The sequence below is a fragment of the Echinops telfairi genome, unplaced genomic scaffold, assembly GCF_000313985.2.
Source record: "Echinops telfairi isolate 266 unplaced genomic scaffold, ASM31398v2 ScPeMD7_1713;HRSCAF=2227, whole genome shotgun sequence".
NCBI classification, from domain to species: Eukaryota; Metazoa; Chordata; class Mammalia; order Afrosoricida; family Tenrecidae; genus Echinops; species Echinops telfairi.
The window spans coordinates 16150551-16175897 of NW_022105611.1; the positions used below are offsets into that span (position 1 = coordinate 16150551).

Sequence of the window (25347 nt, forward strand, 5' to 3'; positions counted from 1 at the left end):
TTTTGCTGATTTTACTTTGGTGCTATTGTGGATAATGCTGTTAAGGACATTCATATTCAGGTTGTTTTTTTGAGAACATGCTTTTCTTTCTCGTGTGTATGTATACCTGGAAGCAAAATTGCTAACTTCTCGGGAAACTGTGTGTAACAAAGTGAGGCACTGCCAAACTAATTTCCAAAATAGCTGTACCATTTTGCATTCCTACCACCAGTGTATGAGGGTTCTAGTTTCTTCACATCCTGACAAACATGTACTGTTTCTGTTTTTGTGTATTTTTTATCATCATTATCCTTGTGGGTGTGAGGTATCTCATTGTAGTTTAATTTGCATTTACCATAATGACATTGAATATCTTTTCACGTACTTACTGTATGTTTCTTTGGGGAAATACCCCAATTCTGATATTTTAGCTTTTTATATAGACACCTAGGGTTACCTCTGTAATATTCTAAAAATCTCCCTTTTCCTCTTTATGGATCAGGGTTTATTCCCTCTGAAACTTACAGTACTGTCAACAGAAGAAATAACCGTTTCCTAGAGAAGAGGCAATTTATTTTTCCTGTGAGTCTTGTAAAACTCCCTTCCTGGCCATACTATTTGCCTTATATATTTTTTGCTATCCTAACAAAGACCTCCCATAATTTTATTGTACAAAATGATCTCACAGCAACAACATAAGAACACAGTTGTCCTGGTGAAGGGCAGGAAAAGGGTAATCCACCTTCGTGTGCCTTCAGGGCCTTTCCAGATTGAGGCAGTTAGAAAGCAGTCCCACCTCCCTGCTTGTTCGTTCTTCCTGTCCAGCCTATTAGCCTCATCTGCATAGTCCCATGCCATGCTCCTTTGGGCAGACATTACTTGAATTTGTCTTCATTTCTTGGATTTGTGAGAAGAGAGGAAAATTATCGATTACTTCTCATGTCTACTTCACAAACTTTAAGACTGTTATTATTGCTGTTTCCCTTTACTAGTGACTGTGTTGACCTTTCACACTGGTTTCTGCTGTCCCCTAAATGTGAGAGAGAGCGTCCGGTACTCACTTTGGATGGGGCGGTTATCCATATCTTTTTTTCTTCAGCAGGTTAGAGCAGCGCTGATTTGCTTGGAATGCTTGTGTAGAGAGAAACACCTAGAAATGATGTTAAAGTCACATTACAGAAGTCTCAAATGTCAAGCAATTAAATTTTATTGTATCTATAAACAGGGAAATTGAACTTGAAAGTGACTTTATTAAAAGTATGTGTATAATTTGCCATGCTTATTGAATATGTTCTAGACACAGAGATGAATAAACTATGACCTTTGCCTTGAAAGAACTAGCCCACTGGAGAAGTAGAATCAAAGAGATTCATTCCGCTTGTGTAGGTAATTGTGCCACGCAAGCATGTGTAAAGTTCTTAGGAACAGAAGAAGGTACTGCGCTTTATTAAATTTAATGATCAGACTATAGTCAACATTTCCTGTGTGCCTCAAATAGTATGAATTTTACAACGGAATGTATTAGGCGGTTTGATCTAAATTATTTCTGTTATAAATATACTAATATATTAAATAATAGTTTACATAACTATAATAGAACTACAATTTAAATTAAAATTCTTTCATGTAAATTAAAATACTAACTTTTTCTGACAGATATGCCAAGAATTCAATAGCACATGGGCGTGGGAGATGGAGAAGAAGGGCTATCGTGAAATGAGTATCGAATGTAAGCTGGCACTCTTAAAGGTAACACATGTATTATTTGTTAAAATTATTTTAATTTAAAATTTGACTTTTAACTCCATTGAATTGGAAAAGTGGGAGAAATAGACATTTTAAGTGAAACAGGTAAATCTTATAATTTTGGTGATAAAAAGTCTTGTTCTTTATTTTTGTTTCTCTATATATAAGTATAGCTGGACTTAAATATCTATGCATGTGAAGACAGTAGTAAAATGAGTAGACAGTTTCCACAAATTTTTATTTTTACCTTTCACAACCATTGCTAGTAAATGCTGTACAGTATAATCTGTGATATTACAAAATTAATAGATACAATTATTTTCCAAATGATAATGGCATACCTTGTATACTGAATAAAAAACCCCACATAACCGGCACTAACTTGGTTAAATTAGGGAATCTTACAGATTTACTTTGAAGTTTCAGTTTCCCATTCTCCTTCGGCCTGAGTTCTGTGTTCTGATATTGAACCCAGTTGTAGGGTGACATGTCCAGGACAGTGAAGAAAAAATATTAATGAAATTTTGATGAATTCTAAAGTTCACTATGTTTTATTAAGTAGATTTCATGTTCAAAGGACTTCAAGTTTTAATTTTTCTTAAAATGAAATGGGAATATATATCTTTAGAGTTAGAATATTACTGTATATTGATGTTTTCTTGCCCTGAATTGCTGTTGGAGCTACATGAGAATCTTTAAGGTTCATAAATCCCTTTCAAATAAATCTACAAGTCACAGTAAACTGTAGGTTTGTCAATCTTGTTTAACTCTCAGCAGGAATCATAAGTGGGAGTTAAGACAAAGCGTAGCTTGTATCACCAAAGGGCTGTATAACAATTCCCCCAAAAAAGCAGAATTATGCTGGGAAGAACAGAGCTTTCCTCATACACATTTTGCCTGGGCAAGTTGCTAGGCAAGCACCAAGCAACTCGTTCTAAGTTAGTGCACCCAGTGGCATTGCCTGGGAAGGTTCTCTCTGGTTACAGTGATTTTTTTTTTGTTTTGTAAAAGCAGTTTTGCTCAGACCTCCTTTTCTGTCATGGCTTATTTAAAAGAACAGCATGCAGCTGTGAAATTTTGTTTCCTGCCTGGGAAAATGCCTGTTGTGGTGTTGAACACAACTTATAAGGACAGTACTATGGGAAAAACTCAAGTATACAAGTGGTTTTCTCATTTCAAAAAAGGTGAAATGTCAATTGATAACAAACCTTTTTGGATGTCCCAAATGGAGGAAAATGTTGACTTGTAATGCATTTGGAGTTTGTTCCACCAGGTCAGACTGTTAACCAAGCTTTCTATTTAGAGGTTCTGAAAAGATTGCATAACAGTGTGGCAAGTGGGGGACTGGTTTTGCCACCATGACAATGCACCTGCTCATGTGGCCATGTCAGTGTGCGAGCTTTGGGGGGGAAAAAATAGCATGCCTCTCTTGCCCCAAGCACATTAATTACCTGACCTCACTCTGTGTAACTTTTTGTTTCCTTGAATGAAGAGGGACATGAAAGGACAACAATTTGATAACATAGAAGAGGTGAAGAAAAAAAACGAGGGAAGTGTCAGCCATCCAAACAGATGAATTTGAAAAGTGTTTCCAAGAATGTAATTGCAGATTTGACAAATGTATTAAGTGTTATGCAGAGTACTTTGAAGGTGATAAGGTTGTTTTGTAAAAAATGTTTAAATACATCGCTTGGAAAACAAATTGTGGTTTTGGGGGTGCCCCTTATAATTCAATAGAGTGTCAGAACGCAGTCATAGAACCCCTAGTCACATATATTTTATAAAACATTAATGTTGTAAATGATTTTATGTTTTTCTAGTGAGTACATACATAACTGTGTGTATCCACATATATTGCACATTTTTATATAGCATTTAAGGCTGTGTTATTTCTTTTGCTGTTAAGGCTACTTGATCACACTGTTAGAGACTACTGGGCTCACTAACAAGGTCATGGAGATACAGGCACTTAATGTACTGCCTGTCTACGCAGAGTCGTTGGGAAAAGATCTGACTTTAGGCTCTAATCACACCTAAAAATGTATAACAACAGTGTAGGTCTTCCATAGAGATAAATGAATCTTTTTATTAAGAGACTTCTCCAGAGGCAACCGTAAGACTGTCTTCACTGAAAACGGCAAATGTTTTTGGCAGTGAAAATACAGAAAGCCATTTTGAGAATACTGGTCCTTTTTCGCCTTTAGGTAAAAGATAGTCATTAAAATTTTTTTATCGTGAAACAATTTGGGAAATTTGAGTGCAACAGGGTTAGAGTTTTTGAATGATAGATAACTGATGATTAACATGTACATTTCTGTAATGTTAAACTGCTAACTTAAAAATGATCCTTTAAGAGCGATCCTTTTCAAGGGGTGCACGTGAAAGTAGGAAGAGAACAGTGAAAGACGGCCACACTGCACGTGTCTTTTCACTCCTCTCTCTGTACCAGTGTTGTAGGAAGCCATTACATACTTGAGAGGGTTAGATTCCTTTTTTGCACTGAGATGCAAAAAATCTAAATGACGTAAAAAAGTTCTTAGATTAGAATCCCAAAAGGGCATTTATATCTATGTTAATAGCCTTGATACACCTAAGAGGACTTTTATAGGATAGTTAAAAATATCACTACTGTTGAGTCGATTCTGACTTACAGGGACACTATAGGGTCACGTAGAGCTCCCTAGGGTTTCCAAAGATAAAAATCTTTACTGGAGCAGAAAGCCTCATCTTTCTCCTGCAGAGCAGCTGGTGGGTTAGAACTCCCCTGCTCTTGAATTAATAGCCTACTGGGACACGAGGTTCCTTTTCGACATGGATAAGTCATTAGGGAGTATTTTAAATCATTTTCTGTCAATTTTTCAGTATCTCTGTGAGTGCCAGTTTGATGACAATCTCAAATTCAAGAATATAATTAATGAGGAGGATGCAGATACAATGCGTCTTCAGCCAATTGGCCGAGACAAAGATGGCCTCATGTACTGGTACCAGCTGGATCAAGATCACAATGTCAGAATGTACATAGAAGAACAAGATGATCAAGATGGCTCTTCATGGAAATGCATTGTCAGGTATCTTTTTGAAAAATAACTTTATACTTTTAGCGTGTGTTTCTTAGGTAAATATTTTCTAGAATGTTGTTTGAGACTAGGTTGCTCTTTTTAAATAGGGCTTGGGAAATTTCAGGGCTTGGCACAGTGCTTAGTGGTCCTCTGTATTTGTCCATGTAGATCTTAAAAGAGCACAATTCTCAAGGCAGTCTTTAATACTTAAGCTTAACTATTGTTCAATCTGAAAAAGATTTCAGGAGATATGTTTGTTTTAAGGTTTAAAGATTATCTCAGGGTACTAGATTTAGGGGTGCATCTGGATTTCATGAAAATTGGAAATTCTGTTTTGAATTCCCCTTACTCACTTTGATCAGAATTTCACTATTAGAAGCTTTGATTGAAAATGAAGAGTAGTAATGGTAACCAGGTACCATGTAGTTTTCCCGGTCTCAAGGCAAAGGAAGCAATTAGCCACACATTCCATTTCTTCCACTTAGTCCTAAGCCCTTGTGGCACCGTTGGTATGTTGAGCTGCTATCCGCAAGGTCCTCAACGACTTTGAGGGAGAAAGATGAGCTTTCTGCCCCATAAACATTCACAGCTTTGAAAACCCAAAGGAACAGTTCTACTCTGTCCTGTGGCGTCTCCTTGAGTTAGAATCAACTTAATGGCACTGGGTAGTCTTGACTCTCCTTTCTTTGTTGCTTTAGGAGAGGAGAGACCGACTCTTCTGTCTTGGATGGCTGCTTATAAGGTTTTAAGGACCTGGGCAATAGGATATGAGCTAGGAGGCAGAATAGTCAGTTAAGTCCGTTAACTATGTCCTTTGAAACCATGACCCTAAACTTCCAGACAAAGACACCAAATATCATGAGATGTTTGCTTGTGCTTTTGGGGAGGTTGTTGTCATAGATATATCTGAAAGAAAAAGAGGCAGGAACAGAATGTGAATATCGACTAACAGGCTTTATTGAGAAACAACCTGTTGGGCTTTTTCAGACTAAAAGGAGTGCAAAGAAGCAGGGTGGAAGAAGATTGGAGTAACAAGGTGGAGGTGATCAGAGAAACGGAGTGGGGAGAAACAGTGGTTGAAGAGCTGAGCAAGAGTAAGCAGGAAAGCAAGAGCTTGGGCAAGAGTTGGAGACAAAGAAATCACACCATAATAGACCCTTGGGGCGGTGCTTAGTAGAGAGGCTTAGGAGAGCACCGTGTGTCTCCTGGATGGCAAGTTTGATTGTGGTGTGGTGGGATGACATAAACTGACGCGCCCTGGAGGTCTTTGGTGCACAGGGGAAGATGTAGGAGAATCATGGGAAGGAGAAACTCAAAATGGTCAGGTACCATTAATATGTACCACATAGCTGTTACCAATTTAACTTTTTATTCTTATACATCTTATTAATAGTTATGGGGCCCTAAACTTAATCAGTGCAATTTTTCCATCACCACGTACCCAAACTCAGTACTCCACAGGAATAATAAGTCTCCTTGCCCTCCTTCCTTTTCCTTATGACCCTCGTAACCACTAAGACATTTTAGGCTCTGCAGTTACCTTTTATTTTTGTATAAGTGAGGTTCTATTATATTTGTCATTTTCTATTTGACTTATTTTACTCACTGATATCTTCCCATTCCATCACTATCGTACTATGTATCAAGACTTCACTTCTCCTAATAACTGAGGAGTATTCCAATTCCATTGTATATATGTACCATATTTTGCTTCTTCATTCATATACTGTTGATTGATTCTCTACTTTAAAGTCTTTTGGGAATATATCTAGGAATGAAATTGTTGGGTCATATAATTGTCAAAGACTGCACCTTTCAATATGGATTGGAAATCAATATAAAGAAAACCAAAATCCTTACATTGGACCAATAGACAACATCATGATAAATGGAGAATGGGTTAACGTTACTAAGAATTTCATTTTATGTGGAACCACAACAGCTCGTGGAAGCAGCAGTGAAGACATTTGACACTGGGCAAATCTGCTGCATCAGACTGATGTACTGGCCACTGTCTGGGTGGAATGCGCCTTGCAAAAGATGGCCGTGCTACATCTGTCATCACTTTTGCCCTCCTTGTTCTCCTAGTCAATATTCAGTCCACTTCTCTATCCTTTCTTCTGAAACTCAGGGTTCCAGAGTAGCACCTGCATCTGTTTCATGAGGTCTCGGTGTCTTCAATGTAGATGGTCTGTGTAGCGTGTCTGCCTCTTTTGTCATCTTGTCATAATTCCGTAAATCAAAGATATGATATGATTAATGTTATTTGTCTTTAATTGTATGAAAACATGTTTTCATGAAAATTTTATTTACAAAGCAGGCTTTTGTATAAAAGTTGTTATGGATATTCTGAATTTTATATAGATATGTTAAGATGTAAAATAACCAAAGAAGTCCTACCTGTTTTTGAGACTAACTAGAATGTTACAGTAATCGAGAGCATATGATATTGATGAAAAGATTAGTAAATAGACCAATAGAACAGAAGAGTCTCAAAATAGATCTATGCATAGTTAATCAAGTGATTCTTGACAGTGCCTCCCTAGTAATTTAATGGAGCAAAGATAGTGCTTTCATCAAATAATACTTGAATAAATGGAAATATGGGGGGAACAAAAGCCTACCCCTACCTCATATCATATACCTGCTAATGTAAAGTAAATTCTGGCTCTTAATGACCCAGTGCATTTCAGAATAGAACTGTGCTCTATAGGGTTTTAATGACTGTCATCTTCTGGAAGAAGTTATCTACCGTATATACCTGAGTCTAAGCCAACCCAAATATCAGCCGAGGCACCTAATTTTACCACAAAAACTGCATTAAAAATGTGCCGACAAACTCAGCTTATACTCTAGTATCTACGGTAAGTCTTTCTTTTATGGCATTACTGAGTGGGTTCAGACTGCCAACCTTTTGGTAGCAATCAAGCACAAACCATCTTTTACCACTGAGGCACCGTACCTCATACCATACATGGACTTAAAGTAAAAATTGTAATTTTATACAACTTTTTATAACACACACAAGAGAACGCAATCTTGGAGTAAACAGAAACGCTACCCAGAAATAGCAGAATGTAGATTGGAGTTAATCAAAATTAAACATGTTTCATTAAAAGATGCTATTAATAAGAAAATAGAGATGCCATCTACTCGTACAAAATACTCCCCAAACATATCTGAGAGAAAACTCGTACCCAGAATCCATAATAAACCAGTACAATTCAATAATAAAAACGCAACCCAATTTTTAAAATAGGCAAAAAGTCAAATAGACAATTCATAAAGATAATACACAACAGTTTATTCACGTGGAAAAGTGTGCAACATTATTATTACAGGATTCCTAATTGAAATTGCAGTGAGGTGCTACTTCTATAAGAAAAACTAAAATGAGTAACTCACAAAGCAAATGTTAGTCAGGGTTGTGGAACTCTTAACATTTTCTCATCGGTGTGCTAATGTGGTTACAGTCAGTTTGGGAAAACAGGTGGACAGTTTACCTTTTAAAGAAACTACCACTTTATGACCAACGTGTATTATTAACAAACCCACACTGATAAATCTAAGTATTCATTTATCAGCGAATGAAAAAGCATACAGTATTTCTATACAATAACTGTTGCTTAGCAGTAAGTAGAAATGACCTATAATATATGCAATTTATGTAAATGCATGGATTTATCAGTTAAGATAAATTCATGGATTTATCTCAGAAGTTTGCTGCTGATTAGTGAAAATATATACTGTGTGATTTCATTTAGAGAAAGTTACAAATTTCCAAAACTAATCTCTGGTAATAGTGATCAAAATAGTAAATTTCTTCTTTCTTTTTTTTGAGCAGAGGGTGTGATTAGGAAAAGACATGAAGGAATTGTCTGTGTCAATACTAATAATCTTTAAGATGAAAGCAGTTTGGATCACACAGGTGTATCCATTTGTCCAAGCTGATGAACATTAGAGATCAGTTCACATAATGTAACTTTAACCTCAGTTAAAAATTTTAAATTGTTAATGGTTTCATAACCATTTTTTAAAAGCTAACTTTTAAACTGTTAGACCATTTTCAAGGATTCCTATTGGCATAGTGATTAAGTGCTTAGCTGCTGATCAAAAGGTTGGCAGTTCGAACCCTCCCATGTGCCCTTCAGGAGAAAGATGTACGCCATTCTTTTTTAAAGGATTTACAATTTTGGAAAGCCTGTGATGCAATTCTGTTCTGTCCTATAGGGTTACTGTGAGTCATAATTGACCCAAGAACAATGAATTTGGGTTTTGGTGTACTGTCAATTTTATATTTGCTGCTAATATGCAAGCATAATTAAGAATACTTCTGAACGCAGACTGTCTGAAATTGAATCTTATCTTTCATGTGTGCTGTGACTTCAGGCAGTTTACTTTAACTCTCTTATCTGCTCCTCAGTATCCCTTTATAGAGGTAATAATGTTGTTGTGTGCCATAGACTTGATTCCAACCCATAGCTACCCTAAGGATAGAGTAGAACTTTGACCTACCCCATAGAATCCTAGGTTATAAATATTTATTGCCACCATTGTTCCTTGGGAAGTGATAATTAAACCAAAACCAAAAACTCAAACCTAGAGCTGTGTATAGATAGCCTATAGGACAGAGTAGCACCTTCTCAAAGGCTTTCCCAGGGCGTTATCCTCATGAAAGCAGACAGACATCAAGTCACTGGTGGGTTCAAATTGTCACCCATGGGTTAGTAGCCGAGCACTCAGCCACCGGGGCTCATGTGAGGAATGAGTCCGTTCAAACCCATTGAGACCCTATATATAACAGGATGAAATCCTGTCTTATGATGTCCTCACAATTGTTCTTATATTTGAGCCTATTGATGTAGCCACTATGCCAATCCATCTTATCCAAGGTCTTCCTCTTTTTCCTGCCTCTCCCCACTACTTTATCAAGAATACTATCCTTCCCCAGGGACTGGTCTCTCTTAACAACATGTCCAACGGAGCTTTCTGGCTGTACTTCTTTCAAGACGGATAGGTTTGTTATTTTGGCAGTCCGTGGTACTTTCAGTATTCTTTGCCAGCACTTGAATTCAAATGCATCCATTCTTCAGTTCTTCCTTATTCATTATCCAACTTTGACATGCACATGGACGATTGAAAATACAAAGGGTCAGGCACGCCTTATTACTCGCTTTTCAACACTCTAAAGAGGTCGTGTGCAGCAGACTTAGTAATAGTAACAATAATACCTATGAAGTAAGGTTATTTGGGATTATGTGAACTAATTTATGTAAAACTCTTATTAGCATTGTGCCTGGTACATAGTAGGCGCTCAGTAATGTTACTTCTTTAACACTATTAATACTATTGATGGTGTATATAAATTTAGAATTTATATTGAAAAGATAGAAAACAATTGCTAAATTCTGTTGCCATATAGCAGATCTTTACTAAGGACTTGCTATATACTTGGGGATTCAAAAAGTTTGTAAAAAAGTTCCATTTTCTTTTAATTCCATTTTCCCATGAACATCAGAACCTCCCTTATGGATACACTGTTTTGTGTTATAAAATGCAGAGACATGGCCCCATGCCTTTAAGAAGCTCTTGTGGATTCAAATGAAAGATAATTCAAACCTGAGGTATGAATAGTAAAAAGCATTGTACTTGCAAATAGAGAATTCTTATTTCCTTATTGATGTCCCATCTTCTGAGACAGAAATGTGTTTCGGAGAAACTCAAGATCTGTTGACTTAGAAATCATTCCAAATGAAATGTTTCTAATACTCATGAATTCTTAAGATATTTTGTTATAAACCAGCTGCCTCTGTAATTCAAATTGTTTATCTATTTTAGTGTTTTTGTTTGGCACAGTCATTTCTAGGAGCCCTGGTGGTACATTGTGTTAAGCATTGGGCTGTGGACTGCAATATTGGCAGTTAAAATCCACCAGCAGCTGTCTGCTCTTGAAAACTCTAAGGAGCTTTCCTATATGGTTGCTGTGAGTTGGAATCTTCGCAATAGCAGTGGGTTATATTCATTTGTATTATAGCACAAATTAATATAGTAGGAAAATATTTAAAACCTGATGAAAAGCAGAAGTAACTTTCTGTCATCTGAGGAAGATACAGGGAGACAGTTCATAGTAATAAAGTATAAATGTGATAAGAGCTGTATGAGCCCCCAATAAAACAATGAAAAAAAATACAGTATAATGTGAGCTGTGATGGAGATCATCCTAGTGTGTGATGGAAAAGGTAGGCACTTACTTTTTTTCCCCTCCTTAAATGAATTGGTCTATCATTTTAATAGTCCCTAAAAGATTTAGCATCTACTGCTACTCACACTCTGAACAACTCCTAGACCTAGACAAGAGAAACCATTTGTTAGAATCTACTGGTTAGTGTGATACACCCTATTACACCAAAGTTTAAATGCATTTCAGGTACAGATAGTAGAATGTGAGAGTTTAGAATTAAGTCAGAACCACCCAAATAGTCCAAAATTGAGTTTTTAATTTTCCTGCACCAACCTGTATTCCCCATCTTATTCATTAACAACGACATCTCTTTTCTCTCTCCGGTCAAAACCCTTGGGGTATGTCCTTAATTCTTCATTTTCTTTACTCTATATTAAGCTCATAATCTAGTCAGTTCTATATGCAAAATTCCAAGCTCCTATTGTATATGTTCATACATTGTCTACATGTGTCCTGTATGTTCATTCCACTATAGAATAGTTGGTTGTTATTTTGAAACATCTCTATCAGTAGCAATATTACTGATTTCTGTAGAAAGTTAATTTCATAATATTCAAAAATTCAGTCCTTTATGGATAAAGACACTAGGCCTAGTGAGACTGTAAGACGCTTGAAAAAGTTCATGGAAAAAGTGAATTAGAAGCTTTCTTGTATATAACCTGATCTATCCAGGTTAATGCTTTTTCTAAAGTTCTCAGTGGCTAATTTTCAAAAGTAGATTACCAAGTATTTCTTCCTAGTCTTTGTTGGTCTGGAAACTGCTACAATCTGTCTCCACCGCAGGTAGCTTTTCTGGTATTTGGCATGCTGGTGGCATAGCTTCACAATTAGGGTATGCAGTAGGATTGTTAAAGAATCTGAACAATTAAGAAGCTGAGAGAATAACGTGACAAGATTGGAGTAAGGTTCCAATTAACAACCTGTGGAATACACAGATCAGTCAACCGTGGCTGGCCATAAATGAAGAGGATTTGACATTCTTGCTGATAAACATCAAAGACTACACAGCCTTTGCACCAATAAAAATTAAAAAAAATTGAAGTTGGCAAGGATTTCATTCTAATATCAATACTCATGGAAACAGCAGTCAAGAAATCAAATGATGTATTACATTTGGTAAATCTGTGGCAAAAGACCTCTTTAAAGTTTTAAAATATAAGGAAGTCAGTCACCTTTATGACCAAGATATGCCTGATTCAAGCCATAGGCTTTTTAGTGTCTCATATTCATGTGAAAGCTGGACAATGAAAAAAGACCAATATAATTGTGTTTGCATAGAATATTGATAATATACATTAAAAGAGGTGCACGGAGACTGCTTTTGACCTCAGATTTCGCTAGGGAAGGAGAATCGGCATTAGCTACCCAAAGCTGGTTCCTATGGGCCTGAGGTCAGCTATTCCCTCAACCTTCTCTGCCAGTTCTGACACCAGCTGTCTCTCCCACAGCATCCTACTTCTCAGCTGGTTTTGACAATTCATTGCATTTGCCACACACAAATCAAGACTATATTCACAATTGTGGGATTTATTAGGTAAGAGATTACAATTCAGGATCAGAAATATTCAGGACACAGATTTTGGTCAGGCCCTGCAATCCTCAACTGCTTGGCCTGACCTGGCCTCTGCCCTACTCTGGCAATGTTGTAAACCGCTTATCACTGCTGAGAATGAATGCTCAGTGGCATGCCACACCCCTATAATCTTCAACACCAAGGCACTCAGGCCAAAGGTGCTTGGCTCTAGCTGTCAGTTACATGCTTAGAGATGCTCCACTCACAGGTGAGCCTCCTGCCCAAAGACACTCAGCTTTACTCATGTGGGCTGTGACCCGTTTTTCCCCCAACCCCCTCATGGGTTCTGGCTCCTAGTTCTTGGTTCTGCAGCCGCTTCAGGTTTCTGCACCCGGATCCAGGCAGATTCTAGAGGACATACTCCACTCCTAGCTTTTTCTTCATGAGACACATCCTTCCTGCCTATGCAATGACTCCTTCTAAACCCGGCAGGGTGGCAAAGCTGACCAATCTCCTTTTTTAGATTGCCCAGTTTTAAACAATCATAATTAACCCTCATCATTCACAACTGAATCATACAATTCTATAAGCTTCATCCTTCACCTTTTTTTACCCAGGCTCATCAGGAAATAATTGGGGGGGAGTTTAAAGACTATGGCTAGAAACCTGTGCTAAGTAATTTACTGTAGCATCCACAAGGACTGCCAGAAGAATGAACAAACCTGTTAGAAGACCGCAACCCGAATGCTCCCCAAGCACTCAGCCTCAGTCTTGTTTTACTTTGGACAAGTCAGCAGGAAAGACCAGTTGCTAAAAAAGGACATCAGATTTAGTAAATAGAACCGGCTGGATCCAGGAAAACACTCAGTGAAATGGGTTGACAAAACAATAGCAATAACGGAATGAAATGCAGTGCATCACAGGTCATGGCGATGGTACAGAATTGAGCAACATTTCATTTTTTTGTACATAAGGGCATCATGATTGGAGCCAAGTTTACAGCAAACCAACAAAAGCAACAATTTAATTAGTTACTGTCCCTGTACTCAACCAATAAAGTATAGCTGAGATGGGGATGGAAAGAGAAAGGAAGCTAAGGGGCATCTAACATGACAAAGAAGAAAACAAGTCATTTTATTTTAACATTAATCACATTGACTTAGAGCTGTGTACACAGCACTTTAAGAACACACATCAGGGACCATTGGTAACAGAGTCAAACTTAAGTTTTCCAATTTAGTCTGGTGTTTGCCTTTTACCTTCACCATTACACTCTTGGATATTCTGAGCAGCAGAAATATCCAAGTGAGTTTTCTCACTCATAAGGAAAATTGATGTGGTCATCTGGCACCTCTGGTGGTAAAGAGAGTTTACAGAGTAATTCTTACTTGAAATCTTTTGCTATTGTTAGATCATTTGAATTTTATTCCTATAAGTATAAATTACTGCTGACAAAACAAAGTCAGCAACTCAAAAATAGCCAGTTTTTAATTGGTGCCATTAATAATGAATATCTTTTTGCCAAAATTAAGAAGGTTTTTATCATAATTTTATAGCAGTAGAAAAAACTAAAAGTGGAAAATAATTTATTTTCAAGTGAATTAGAATTTAAAATAACTTTGTGTAAGCGAAGTCTTTCTTAAAAGTTAGCTTTACATTGATTTCATGTTCTATAGAGATAGTATAATACTTTTAAAAGTTACCTATATTCCTTTTTCAACCTAAGACATCTATACTACCATTATAATCAATGGAAAAAATAAGAGTCCTGCTTGAAGAATTGTTTATTTTAATATATATTGTGTTTAACTTTTTTAAATTCAAGGTTATTTGGGGCTAGGTGGCTTTAGGATTCATAATGTATTTTTCTTTTAATTTTTTATTTCCAGTGTGTACTATTCAGAAAGGTCCTTAGAACAAGGATTTTTATGCTCTTCTTTTTCCCTTTGTTCAGAAATCGAAACGAGTTGGCAGAGACTCTTGCACTCCTGAAAGCACAAATTGATCCTGTGCTGCTGAAACCCCCTAACCAACAGGACAGCTCTTCCCGGGAAAGCCCCAGCCTGGAGGATGACGAGACCAGAAAAGAGGAAGAAGCACCTAAACAAGGTTTTTTTGTGTGTTTTGTTTCGCTTTATTTTGTAATCTTTTCTCCATTCTCTAACTTCTTTTCCCAACTACATAAATCTGAATTCTATTTCAGTTTGAAAAATTGTAAGTCTTGTTAAAGGAAGCTGGTAATATTTATTTTAAAAGGTTCAGACACTAAAAAACCTGAATAAAGCTTTGTTATTTTACTCAGAACATTAGAAAAATCCAAATAAAAAAAAGGCGTAAGCCATAGAATATAATAACTTTTGCTAATTTAAGTAAATTATTCATGTGAAATTACATAGTAAACTCAAATTACATAGTAAATTCAATTGACTAAACTTGGTTTTCCCCACGTGTTTGTTTAACTTAAGTAATTCAAATTTGTTTAACTTAACTTAAGCAATTTGTTTTGTTTAACTTAAGCAATTCAAGTCCTAACCATACTACCAGGAAATAGAACCAAGTTCTGACTATTCTAGAAGGAAATAAATAAACCAACTGAAAATTTGGCTTACATCTTTTTAGTTAATACTCAATTATGGCTGGCTTTATTATTTTCTTGTTAAGATAGTTTTTAATGATAGGGGAAAGAAACCGCTTGATCATTTTTTATACTTTTGTTTCTTGCAAAAATGTTCACACTATTTGTTTGATGGTTTGACGGACTATTCATGAATCATCCCACATCTGCAAGTGTTAGTTGAAAAAAGTAAATATGTCTTTTCATGTAGGCTATAATGTTCCTATTGGAGCCCTGGTGGTGTAGTGGGTTAAGTATTGGACTGTTCACCACAAGGTCAGCAGTTTGAAACCACCAGCCGCTTCATGGGAAAAAGTGAGGCATTCTACTCCTATAAATAGAGAGTTACAGTCTTGGAAACCCACATGGGCAGGACTGCCTTGCCCTATGTGGTTGCTGTGATTCAGAATGGACTCAATGGCAGTGAGTTGTTTATGGTGATTTTATTTGCAAACAAAATTTCTAATTTGAAACATTCTTTTCCATATGTTAAAATTAAATTTGTGGGCTTTTCACTAATTAAAATTTAATTTCAAATTAATTTGACTTTCCTGTTTTTAGTAATATTTTCCAAGGATAAGTTTTACATTTAGACTTACTATTATTTGTTCATTTCATCAGTATGAGCATTGATTCATGTACTTGGTTATTCCCACATATCCAGACAAGAGACTAGAAATTAGAAAGAAGTTCAGAATAGTAAATGTACAATGACTTCTAATAGGAGAGCTTCCATTTGAGACTGAAATTGAAGGGACATTCTGTTGTACAGTTTAAATAGGAGAGAAAATTAAACATTCAGTTCTTCATGAAAATAAAGCTCTTTCTGGTAGTTAATCATAAATTTCAATCTGCCAGGTATTTGCATGTGCATTTCTTTTATATCTTACCATCTCTTTCTCAAGTACCTGACATTATTGTTTCAATTTTACATATGATAAAACCAGGAAGTTTAGAGACTTGCCCCAAGTTTTAGAGATGATAAAGTCTCAGAGCCTAGATTTGAAACCTGTGACATGATTCTAATTCAAGTAACATTGGACAAACTTTAGCATGCGTACTTTTACCTGGGGATTTTTTAATCTGAGCGGAAGAGTGATTGAGCAGAGCCCTTGATTTGCCCTTTCTAAGAAAACCAGAGGGTAGTTGTGCTTCTGGTCAGGAGGCCACATTTAAAAATCAGCAAGATTGTAGAGGCAATCTTCTTTTAACCTTTGAAACTAACACAGCAAGAGTTTCACAAAGCTGTTTCAGAACACATGTCTGAAGGAACCCTTAAGCTTTAATACTCAAAAGAGTCTGTGGATGGAGGCCATCATTTTGAAAAAGGTAGGGAACAAGACTTTTCATCCTCTGTATTATTCTCCTTTCCATTTCATAGAGTGTTTGTCACCTTTCATTTCTTTTAACGGTAGCTTGTTTCCTATTCATTAAGCTTTGTGCCAAGTATGATTATAGACATGGATGTTCAGTAAACAAAACAGGCTAGAATCCTTTTTCTTGAGAAACTTATACCATAGTCAGATCATACAGCATTTATCTCAGGCTAAGTACTGTTCTAAGTGCTTTACATGTATTAATAACCCTATGGGGCAGGCGTTTTTATTCTTACTTTCTTTCAATTGAAGCATGAGAGACCGAGGAATTTAAGTTATTTCCCCAGTGCCCCACAACCAGTTCGTGGCAGATGTGCAATCAAGCCCAGGCTGTCTCTCCAGAGTCCATGTGCTTCTGAGATGCACAGTTGATGAAATGAGAACTTTATTCGGCTCCCATACCCCTGCGTCTTAGCCCTTTCTGGTTCTATGACAAAACCAAGGAAATGTGACTTTCGTCTTTCATTTTTATGACTCTCCATATAAAACAAAAACTGCCTTTGGGTGGGTGCTAGGGACCAGGAAAAAACTTGAAGCAGTTTTTTAAAATGTCTACCGTATTTAAAATGCTAATGCAAAATATGAATGAAAGTTTAAATTTAATTGTAGTTTCATATTTGTAAACCAGTCATCAGGAGGAAAAAGAAATGGGAACTTAAGAATAAAACTGCCACTCCTTGTTACAGCTGATATAGCTCATTAGTTAAATTGCCACACTTTATATCTAATAGCTAACCCCCCAGTAAGGTAATTAATTTTATTTCTTTTGTTAAAAGAAATACATTGCCCATAATGGTAAGCTCCTGCCCCCACCCAGAAGAAAAATGGGAGTGGTAGAAGCAAACGATCTAGAAAATTCACCGACTAAATAATGGTTAGCTTTTGTTTGTAAGATTAGTAGAATTATCTCCTGAAAAGTCTATAATTTTATGAGACTACCATTCAGGATTTCAGGGTCTCTTATTATTTCCTCATGTGATCACTGGTTCCATGTTATCTAAATGCATTTGTTTTCTCAATGTGTCTTGGGCATTACTGCTGTGGCTTTGTCATGGTGTTGTCTGCATGAAATGCTGTTAGGTCATTGTGGAAAATCTTTCCTTAGCTCCACTAATACTTTTGATTATATTTATTGCACTTATATTAGGGCCAGTCCTAGCTCCAGCCTTGAGGTTTTTTTGGCTCTTAATTATTTGTTGAATGTTATTCTTGAACTAAAATTTCAGTGGAAACCTTAGCTCTTATTTTAACTCTTCTTTTGTTATCAATGGTCTCCTATATCATTTCAGGTAGAATCTCTAAAAAAGAGCTGGCATCATGCTCCATGAAGATCTCAGTCTAGGAAACACCTATAGAACAGAGTAGAACTGTCCTATATACTCTGTTCTTTAATCACCAAAAAATATGTGTTAAAATTCACATAACCATAACATTTGCCATTTAAATCATTTGAAAGCATAAAATTTCATCTATTGACAGTATAGTACAGCTATCACCATAATCTAATTCCAGAATTAGAATCTAATTCCAGATTTCTATCACCACCAAAGGAAACCTCGTACCCATTAAGCTACTTGTAATCCTCCCTCCTAGCCTTTACAACCACTAATCCACTTTGCTGTGGTTAAGAATTTGCCTCTTCTGGACATTGCATATAATGGGGTCATACCTTTTTATGTGTATTGGTTTCTTTCATTTAGCATGGTGTTTTTAAGGTTTGTCCATGTTATAGCATTCAGTGCTTCATTCCTTTTTATAGCCACATATTTCATTATACAAAGATGTGGTCTCACTACTTTCACCCTTTCAGTAGTGTAGACCCACTGGGGATCTGTCCCCAATATATTAAAAACAACAACAAAGAAGCTTCCAAAAGAAGAGGAAAATTCGTGGGAAAATTCCTTTATCTTTAAAGTTTTATTTTATAGAGACCCCTTGATTGTGTTATATAGGATAAAGATCTGAGGAAGAACACCTGCATGGGGTCTTAATTGTGTGCCAAGTATTCACAGTCAAAAAATTCTGTTATATTCTAATAACATTTCTCTACAAATTCTGTTATTTTCTAATTCCTTTTTGAGACCTCCTTAGTTGGAACCCTTGGTGGAATGGTCACTCGTTGGGCTGTGATCTGCATGGTTCAAAACCACCAGCAACTCCGTGGAGAAAGACTTGTTAACAGTTCGTAGTGTCATAAACCCACAGGGAGTTGGCATGAGTCAACATTGACTCGATGACAGAGAGTTTGGTTTTATACAGAAAATACCACATTTTATTCATCCATTCATCCACTCATGAATATTTGGCTTATTTCTGCTTTTTGGCTATTATATGCAATGAACAGTTTAAATTTTTTAATGTGAACATCGTGTTTTTATATAGAGTATGAATTTTAGAAACTTGGAATTGCTGCTAACATTTAAAATTAGAGGTGTTTCCCAAAGCAATGTAGATTTCTAGTTTCTCTTAAAAGGAGGAAACGTGACAATGCAGGACCTTCCCACTCCCATGTCAACAGTTGGCTGTAGCTGGATAATGGTGGACACTGCTGGGTGGAGGATCACAAGCCTATTGCAATCGAGTCAAATCTCTACTCATAGTGGTCCTATTTGACAAAGTAGGACTGCCCCAGAGGGTTTCCAAACCTGTAAATCTTTATAGAATCACATCTTTCCTCTACAGAGTGGCTTCTGGTTTTGAACTGCCAACTTTCTGGTTCATAGCCAAACTCTTAACCATTGTACTAACTAGAGCTCCTCTGTTTACCCTAGACCACATCCCTTCTTATAATCCCTATAAAACTGGGTTTTAATCCCAGTTACTTAGCCTTATGCTTACATTTTTTTCTTGTAATACAGTTAAAATAAAAACATTTCTTATTATCTTTGTCTTTATCAAATATGGGAAGAGGTAGATAAAACATCTCTGTATATTTTAAGAAAAAATAAGAGGTGATCATTGTTGGCAGAAATGAAGGATATTTATTTCTACAGTTGAAATATTTGGCAACGTGGTGCTAACATGATATCTGATACAAATGCATAAATTCAACCTGGCAAAGTAATGCACTGTTAAGTATATTATGATTGTGTGATGAAACAATCTCTAGTAAAAATTATCCTGGGTAGTAGAAAGATGGATGCTGAGAAAGAAACTGGGAGGTAAGGGTAGGACTGAAACTTCAAGGTAGCTTGTTCCTGAAAGCTATGCTATGCATTCATGTTCTAAAGAAGAACAACATTACATAAGCAGCAAACCTCTTTGATGTTGAATTTATGTGCAGCAAGAGTGTTGAAGTCCAATTAGAAGTATGTTTTCTCTGAGTGAATATATTGCAGGGGACAAATGGGATAAGAACATAGATCACTTGTTATGCTTTTTTTGTAGCTGATAATAGTACTTATTAATTATATCACTAAAGTAGCTTTATTTGTGGTCTTGAGAATTTTAATGTAACTGTAGGCAATTTGGATATGCTTCCTTCGTGGGCCCAATTTTAGGCAATAACTATTACTGTGTATTAAGGGGAAATTTTTAAGTATAGCTGTAAGCAGGTCAAACTAAGAAAAGATAATCTACGCCTTTGACTGTTGGCATAAGATCTATTATAAACCTTAAATTCAAGGTTATAACATTTTAGAAAAACAGAACTTAAATCACGTCACTTCCTCATTATCTAGGAAATTGTGTGACAAAAGTTAAAAGTGGTACATGTCCTGGCCATGGTATTGGTTATGAATTTTGTCATCTAGACAAACTCTCAAAATTTTCATCATAAGTGGGTTAACAATTAGCCTAATGAATGGGCTTTTACAATATAGTAATCTGATGTATTATGAGGTCTGCAATGCCCATATGTGCTCTTCTGAGTTTAGCTATGTAAACATTCAAATCCAGTATAGACCACATTGGCGTCGAGTCTATTAAGATCAATGTAGGACGAGTTATAGATTGCCAGCAGGAACAACATCTGGTATTTCTGTCTTTAGGCGTAATCCCTGCAGCAGTCCATGCAGCAGCTCATATGGCCATCCAGGAGCTCTCTCTTCTCCCCAGGTGACAACCTTAAGAGCAAGTAGATGGGATTCACACTGGGTAGGTGCAGGAGTTGCTTTGTCTTAAAAAGTCTTGTGTTCCATAGAACCCACTATCTCTTATTACAGTTCTACAAGCTTAGCTTCCTACAGACATAGGGTTCCCATGGCCAAATAGAAGAATCACCGCATTTGGAGAGTCCCACATATGGTGTCCATCGTGTATTTTTTAGTATATGAGGATAAGTCAGAAAGAATTACTACAAAATCATAGACACTTTTATCAAAATGAGGACTGTTGTTTCTTCACATAACCTCCATGTAGGTCTATATACTTCTGAAGACAATCTTTCTATCTCTAACTGGTTTCCTAACAATCCTACATGCTTTGGTTTATAGAACATTTCGATATTCTGGAGGGGATTCAAATTGTGTTCCTTTTATTTTTTCCAAAGCAATACACATTTTCTGTTTTTGTTGTTTTGTGTGTGCTAATTAGGCTGTCTTCCCTCTGAGTTACTTTTGTAAACTAAGGTAGGTTGGCAAACATTTTGCACACATTTTTGTAAAACTGTAGTAAGTCGTTTATGTTGTGACGTTGCAGACTACACAGGGCAAAGAGCACCGTGGATGTGGTCTAAGTGATGACTAAGCAGATGCGTGTCCTTATGACCATATAGCTTAAAAATATCCCGATGTGAAAAACAAAAGAGAGGCAAATGGAAAGTAAGCATATTATACATGAATGTACATGCCCTGAGTAAGAGCTTATGGGGTGTGTGTTTGTGTGTGTGTGTGTGTGTGTACACACACTATAAAATCTTAGTCTAATATTTTCATGAAAAATTTCAAAGTATTACCCAAAACTGGAGAACACGATTGAAATTTTAAAATAATTTAACTATAAGATTATTCACAGATAGAGGGAGAAATACTGAATTGAAGCACTGATCCAGAAAAATACATAAAAGAGTTCAAAAAAACCCAAATTAATGGAAAATAAAAAGGTAATTTAAGCTAGTCTAACATTACTATTTCCCAGAATTTCAGGTGAAGAATATTAGAGAATGGAGAAGAAAGCAATTTTCTAGATTTAAGGCAAAACACCAAACCTGAAACTAAAAAGCCAAACAGTCCTCAAGCAGTGTTATTAATAAGGAATCATGACATAATTTCACAATGTCAAAGCAAAGATAGGATGCCAAATTGTCCGACAATTAAAGATTCAGTATAAAGGGAAGTTAATTAAAATGACTATTTAATTCTTAAAAGCAACAAGAGAAGTAACAAAAATAAGTTAATCTCTAAATGAAAAAATATACAATAATTTATATATATTTTAATGCTTCCAGCATTACAAATTGAAGAGCGAACTAGTATAACCACTTTAGAAAATTGTTTGGCTATTCTTTACTTTCATAGATTAGATGGGGTGGGCTTTCATTTCCATATCAGTTCTGCATTCTACTGTTCAAAGCACTCATCAACCCTAACTCCTTTTTTCTAGCCCAATCTATTCCTCTGAGTTCTCATTTTCCATTTTTGAGACCTTTGTCCTCCTTTACATCCAAGTCTATAACCAAGTCTTCTAGTCCTTTGATTCATCTTCCCACCCATGTCCTTCTTCCCTTGGGAAACATCAAAGTCTGTTCCTTTTGGTATGCTAAGTGTTTGGGTTTTTATCCTTCAAGGAACAGTCACATGCAATATATGTTTTTGTGTGGTTGACTAACTTTGCTCTGCACAGTTTCTTCTGTTCCACCTGAGTTGTGTGTGTACCAAAGTTTGTTCATTTGCTGATGGGCTTTTGGGCTGTTTCCAATTTTGTGTTCCTTTTAAATGCTCTTTGAATTTGTAGAACAAAATAAGTCTGAAGTGGGAAGATGAAGGATGTAGGGTAGATGGGTGGGTAAGATTTCCCAACAAAATTCCCTTAGAACAGTCCTTGCCATCTCAAAGAATGGAACAGACTTTTGTCATGTTGATAAAAACAATTCCTTTGCCCAACTTTCCTGAACTATTTTTTTTTTAACGAGTGCTATGTTCAATTTTCTTACAACTTTTTTTCTGATAAACCCCTGCGGTCATCTTTTGTCCTTTGAAAAACTCTTATAAGATCATTCTTTTTGGAATCTTAACAATAGCCATAACTTTTGTTGCCTTAAATTTCATTGTACCAGAAGTTCTCCTTGGAAGCCACTATCTTGATGGTGCTAGTTTAAACCTTTTGTTGTTGTTGTTGTTGTTGTTGCTTTTGGAGAACTTTTTTTTTTTTTTAGAATAATTCTTAATGTGATTTTGGTGGGAACGTTCTTAATTACCAATTTAAATGGTCTCAAAGACTCCATCTATTAATTACGTAGCAATATTGCACATAGAAAACCTTTGGATATTGCTGTTGTATAAACTGACTTCCTCTTTCTCAGGATATTGGTTCTTTGGGAAATTTATTAGATGAGGAATAATCTGGCCCATTTTCCTATTTGTCATTTGTATCTAAAAATTAATATGATCTAACTTCTGGAATAGGTTTCCTATCTTTAAATTTATAAAGAAAAAACTTTATAGAAAATTTAATTTAATTTAATTCCTTTTCTTAATGTTGGTGCCCTGGCGTAGAGAATGATAGAGCAAATTACTGAAGGGAAGTTTAGTATACTTGGAAAATGAATTGATGATTGCCTTCAATTATTAAAATCATGTGACTTTCCTGAGAGTAGGTGTCCTCTATATAAAAAGCATTCTTCAATACAATACTTGTGCTGAGGAAAAGCTGGTTTTCTCATATAAACATGGCTCCTTATTAAATGGCTCAAGGTTAAATTCTATGTTGAATACAAAGTGTAGGATCCAATATTGTCCTCAATGGGAAATTTTTTTTTCTGATTCCAAATAAAAATAATATGAAATAAAATAAACTAAATTTTTGTTTTGTTTTTTATTTTAAATAAAATGTCTAGATCATGGTTCTCAACCAGTGGGTTGCGACCCCTTGGGGGAGGTGGCGGTGGGGGTGTGTCAGAAGACCCTTTCACAGGGGTCGCTAAAGACCACATTATTTCTAGTGGTCTTGGGAACCGAGGCACCACTCCTCTATCTGTCTCCAGGCGGGTCTGCCCACATGCAGATACGCCCACATACAAGTACCCGTACCCAGCGTGAAGACTGTTAACCATGCTACACCATGTTTCAAGACAAAATTTCGTTTATTTGTAATTAGAAAAAAATATCTCACAATATGTAATTACATATTTTGTGATTAATCACTATGCTTTAATTATCAATTTGTAACCATGAAAATACATTTTGCATATGAAATATTTACATTATGATTCATAACAGTAGCAAAATTACTATGAAGTTATGAAATAGCAATGAAGATAATTTTTTTAAAACATTTTATTAGGGGTTCATATAACTGTTATCGCAATCCATACACACATCAATTGTGTAAAGCGCATTTGTACATCATTCTCAAAACATTTTCTCTCCACTTAAACCCCAGACATTAGGTCCTCATTTTTCCCCTCCCTCCCCCTCCCCCTTCCCTCATGAGCCCTTGTTAGTTTATAAATTGGTATTTTGTCATATCTTGCCCTGTCCGACGTCTCCCTAATGATAATTTTATGGTTGGGGGTCACCACCACATGAGGAATTGTATTAAAGGGTGTGCCATTAGGAAGGTGAGAACCACTGGTCTAGGTTGTATATGTTTATATAGTTAAAAGAAAATTATGTTTAACAGTTGCCTTATCTGGCCTTCTGTCCACTTAATTCATTTATTATTCACCTAGCCTGTTTAGTCATTTAAAACTTTTGACTTTTCTATAGAGGGTGAATACTAGTTTTAAAGGCTGAAAGAAATGCTTTTATGTTATGCAAATAAAGGCTCATGGATAGTGTTTGGAAAAAATTTCGTCCTGGGCATAAAGTATGTTACTCTTTTTGTTAACATGTTAAAGACTTGTATTCTGAACAATATTGGGTAACCAGATAGATGCATGTGTTATTGCCATCCTTATATAGGAATAAAAGAAAGTATATGTATACATATATGTATATTTAAATCATCACCATCTATTCATATTTATATCCAATTTGACTTATGTAGAAAAGATAGAGGACCAAAAATACATAGAAAGCTGTGGGGTTTTGTTTGGTCATGAACAGTTGTTTGTTGTGTGAAAGATTTGTGCCTATGGGAAGCATCAAACTAACTAATGTGACCCCATTATTCTGGACAGTCATGTCTATGCTGATGAGCGAGTGTTCTTTCCATAGAGGAAAGGTCACTGTGCATAGCTCATATAACTACATCTTAGATTGACTACAAACCAGGAAACTTGACTTAAAGCATACCACAGGCTTTAGAGTAAATAACTAGAAGTTTTTGATTAGAGAAACTGTTGAAGTTAAGTACTCTGAATTTATTGTGGCTTGAATCAAAGAAATTTAAAAATTATCATTCATGGATTTCAAAACAGTGGTTTTGCTCTCTATACATTTCTCCATACAAAGAGTATTTTAATGGCCCAAACAAAACATCTACACCAAAAGTCTTAAAGGAGTTCCTTCCTGTACTTTCTGTGCATCGTGCATGCTCAAAACTTACTAGCCAGATATCCTTTCACAGACAAGCCTCTGGTTCAGATCACAGCTTGGAAGGAGCTATTGAGCTAGGTGATCGCAGATAGTAATTTTCTTTAATTTTAATATTTTACCAAAATAACAGTATAGGAGTTCTACAGCCATGAAATGAGAAAAACTGTCATAAGCACACTTGCT

General features: G+C 36.0%; 1 protein-coding gene across 1 annotated transcript in view; it reads left to right on the top strand.

The window, feature by feature from the left end:
* The window catches only part of RSF1 (remodeling and spacing factor 1), an 87313-nt gene that overhangs the window by 19833 nt on the left and 42133 nt on the right, over positions 1-25347 (top strand). The window contains exons 3-5 of the mRNA XM_004708849.2: positions 1636-1728; positions 4588-4793; positions 14493-14647. Coding sequence (XP_004708906.2) covers positions 1636-1728; positions 4588-4793; positions 14493-14647 — 454 coding nt within the window. The remainder of the gene's footprint in view (positions 1-1635; positions 1729-4587; positions 4794-14492; positions 14648-25347) is intronic.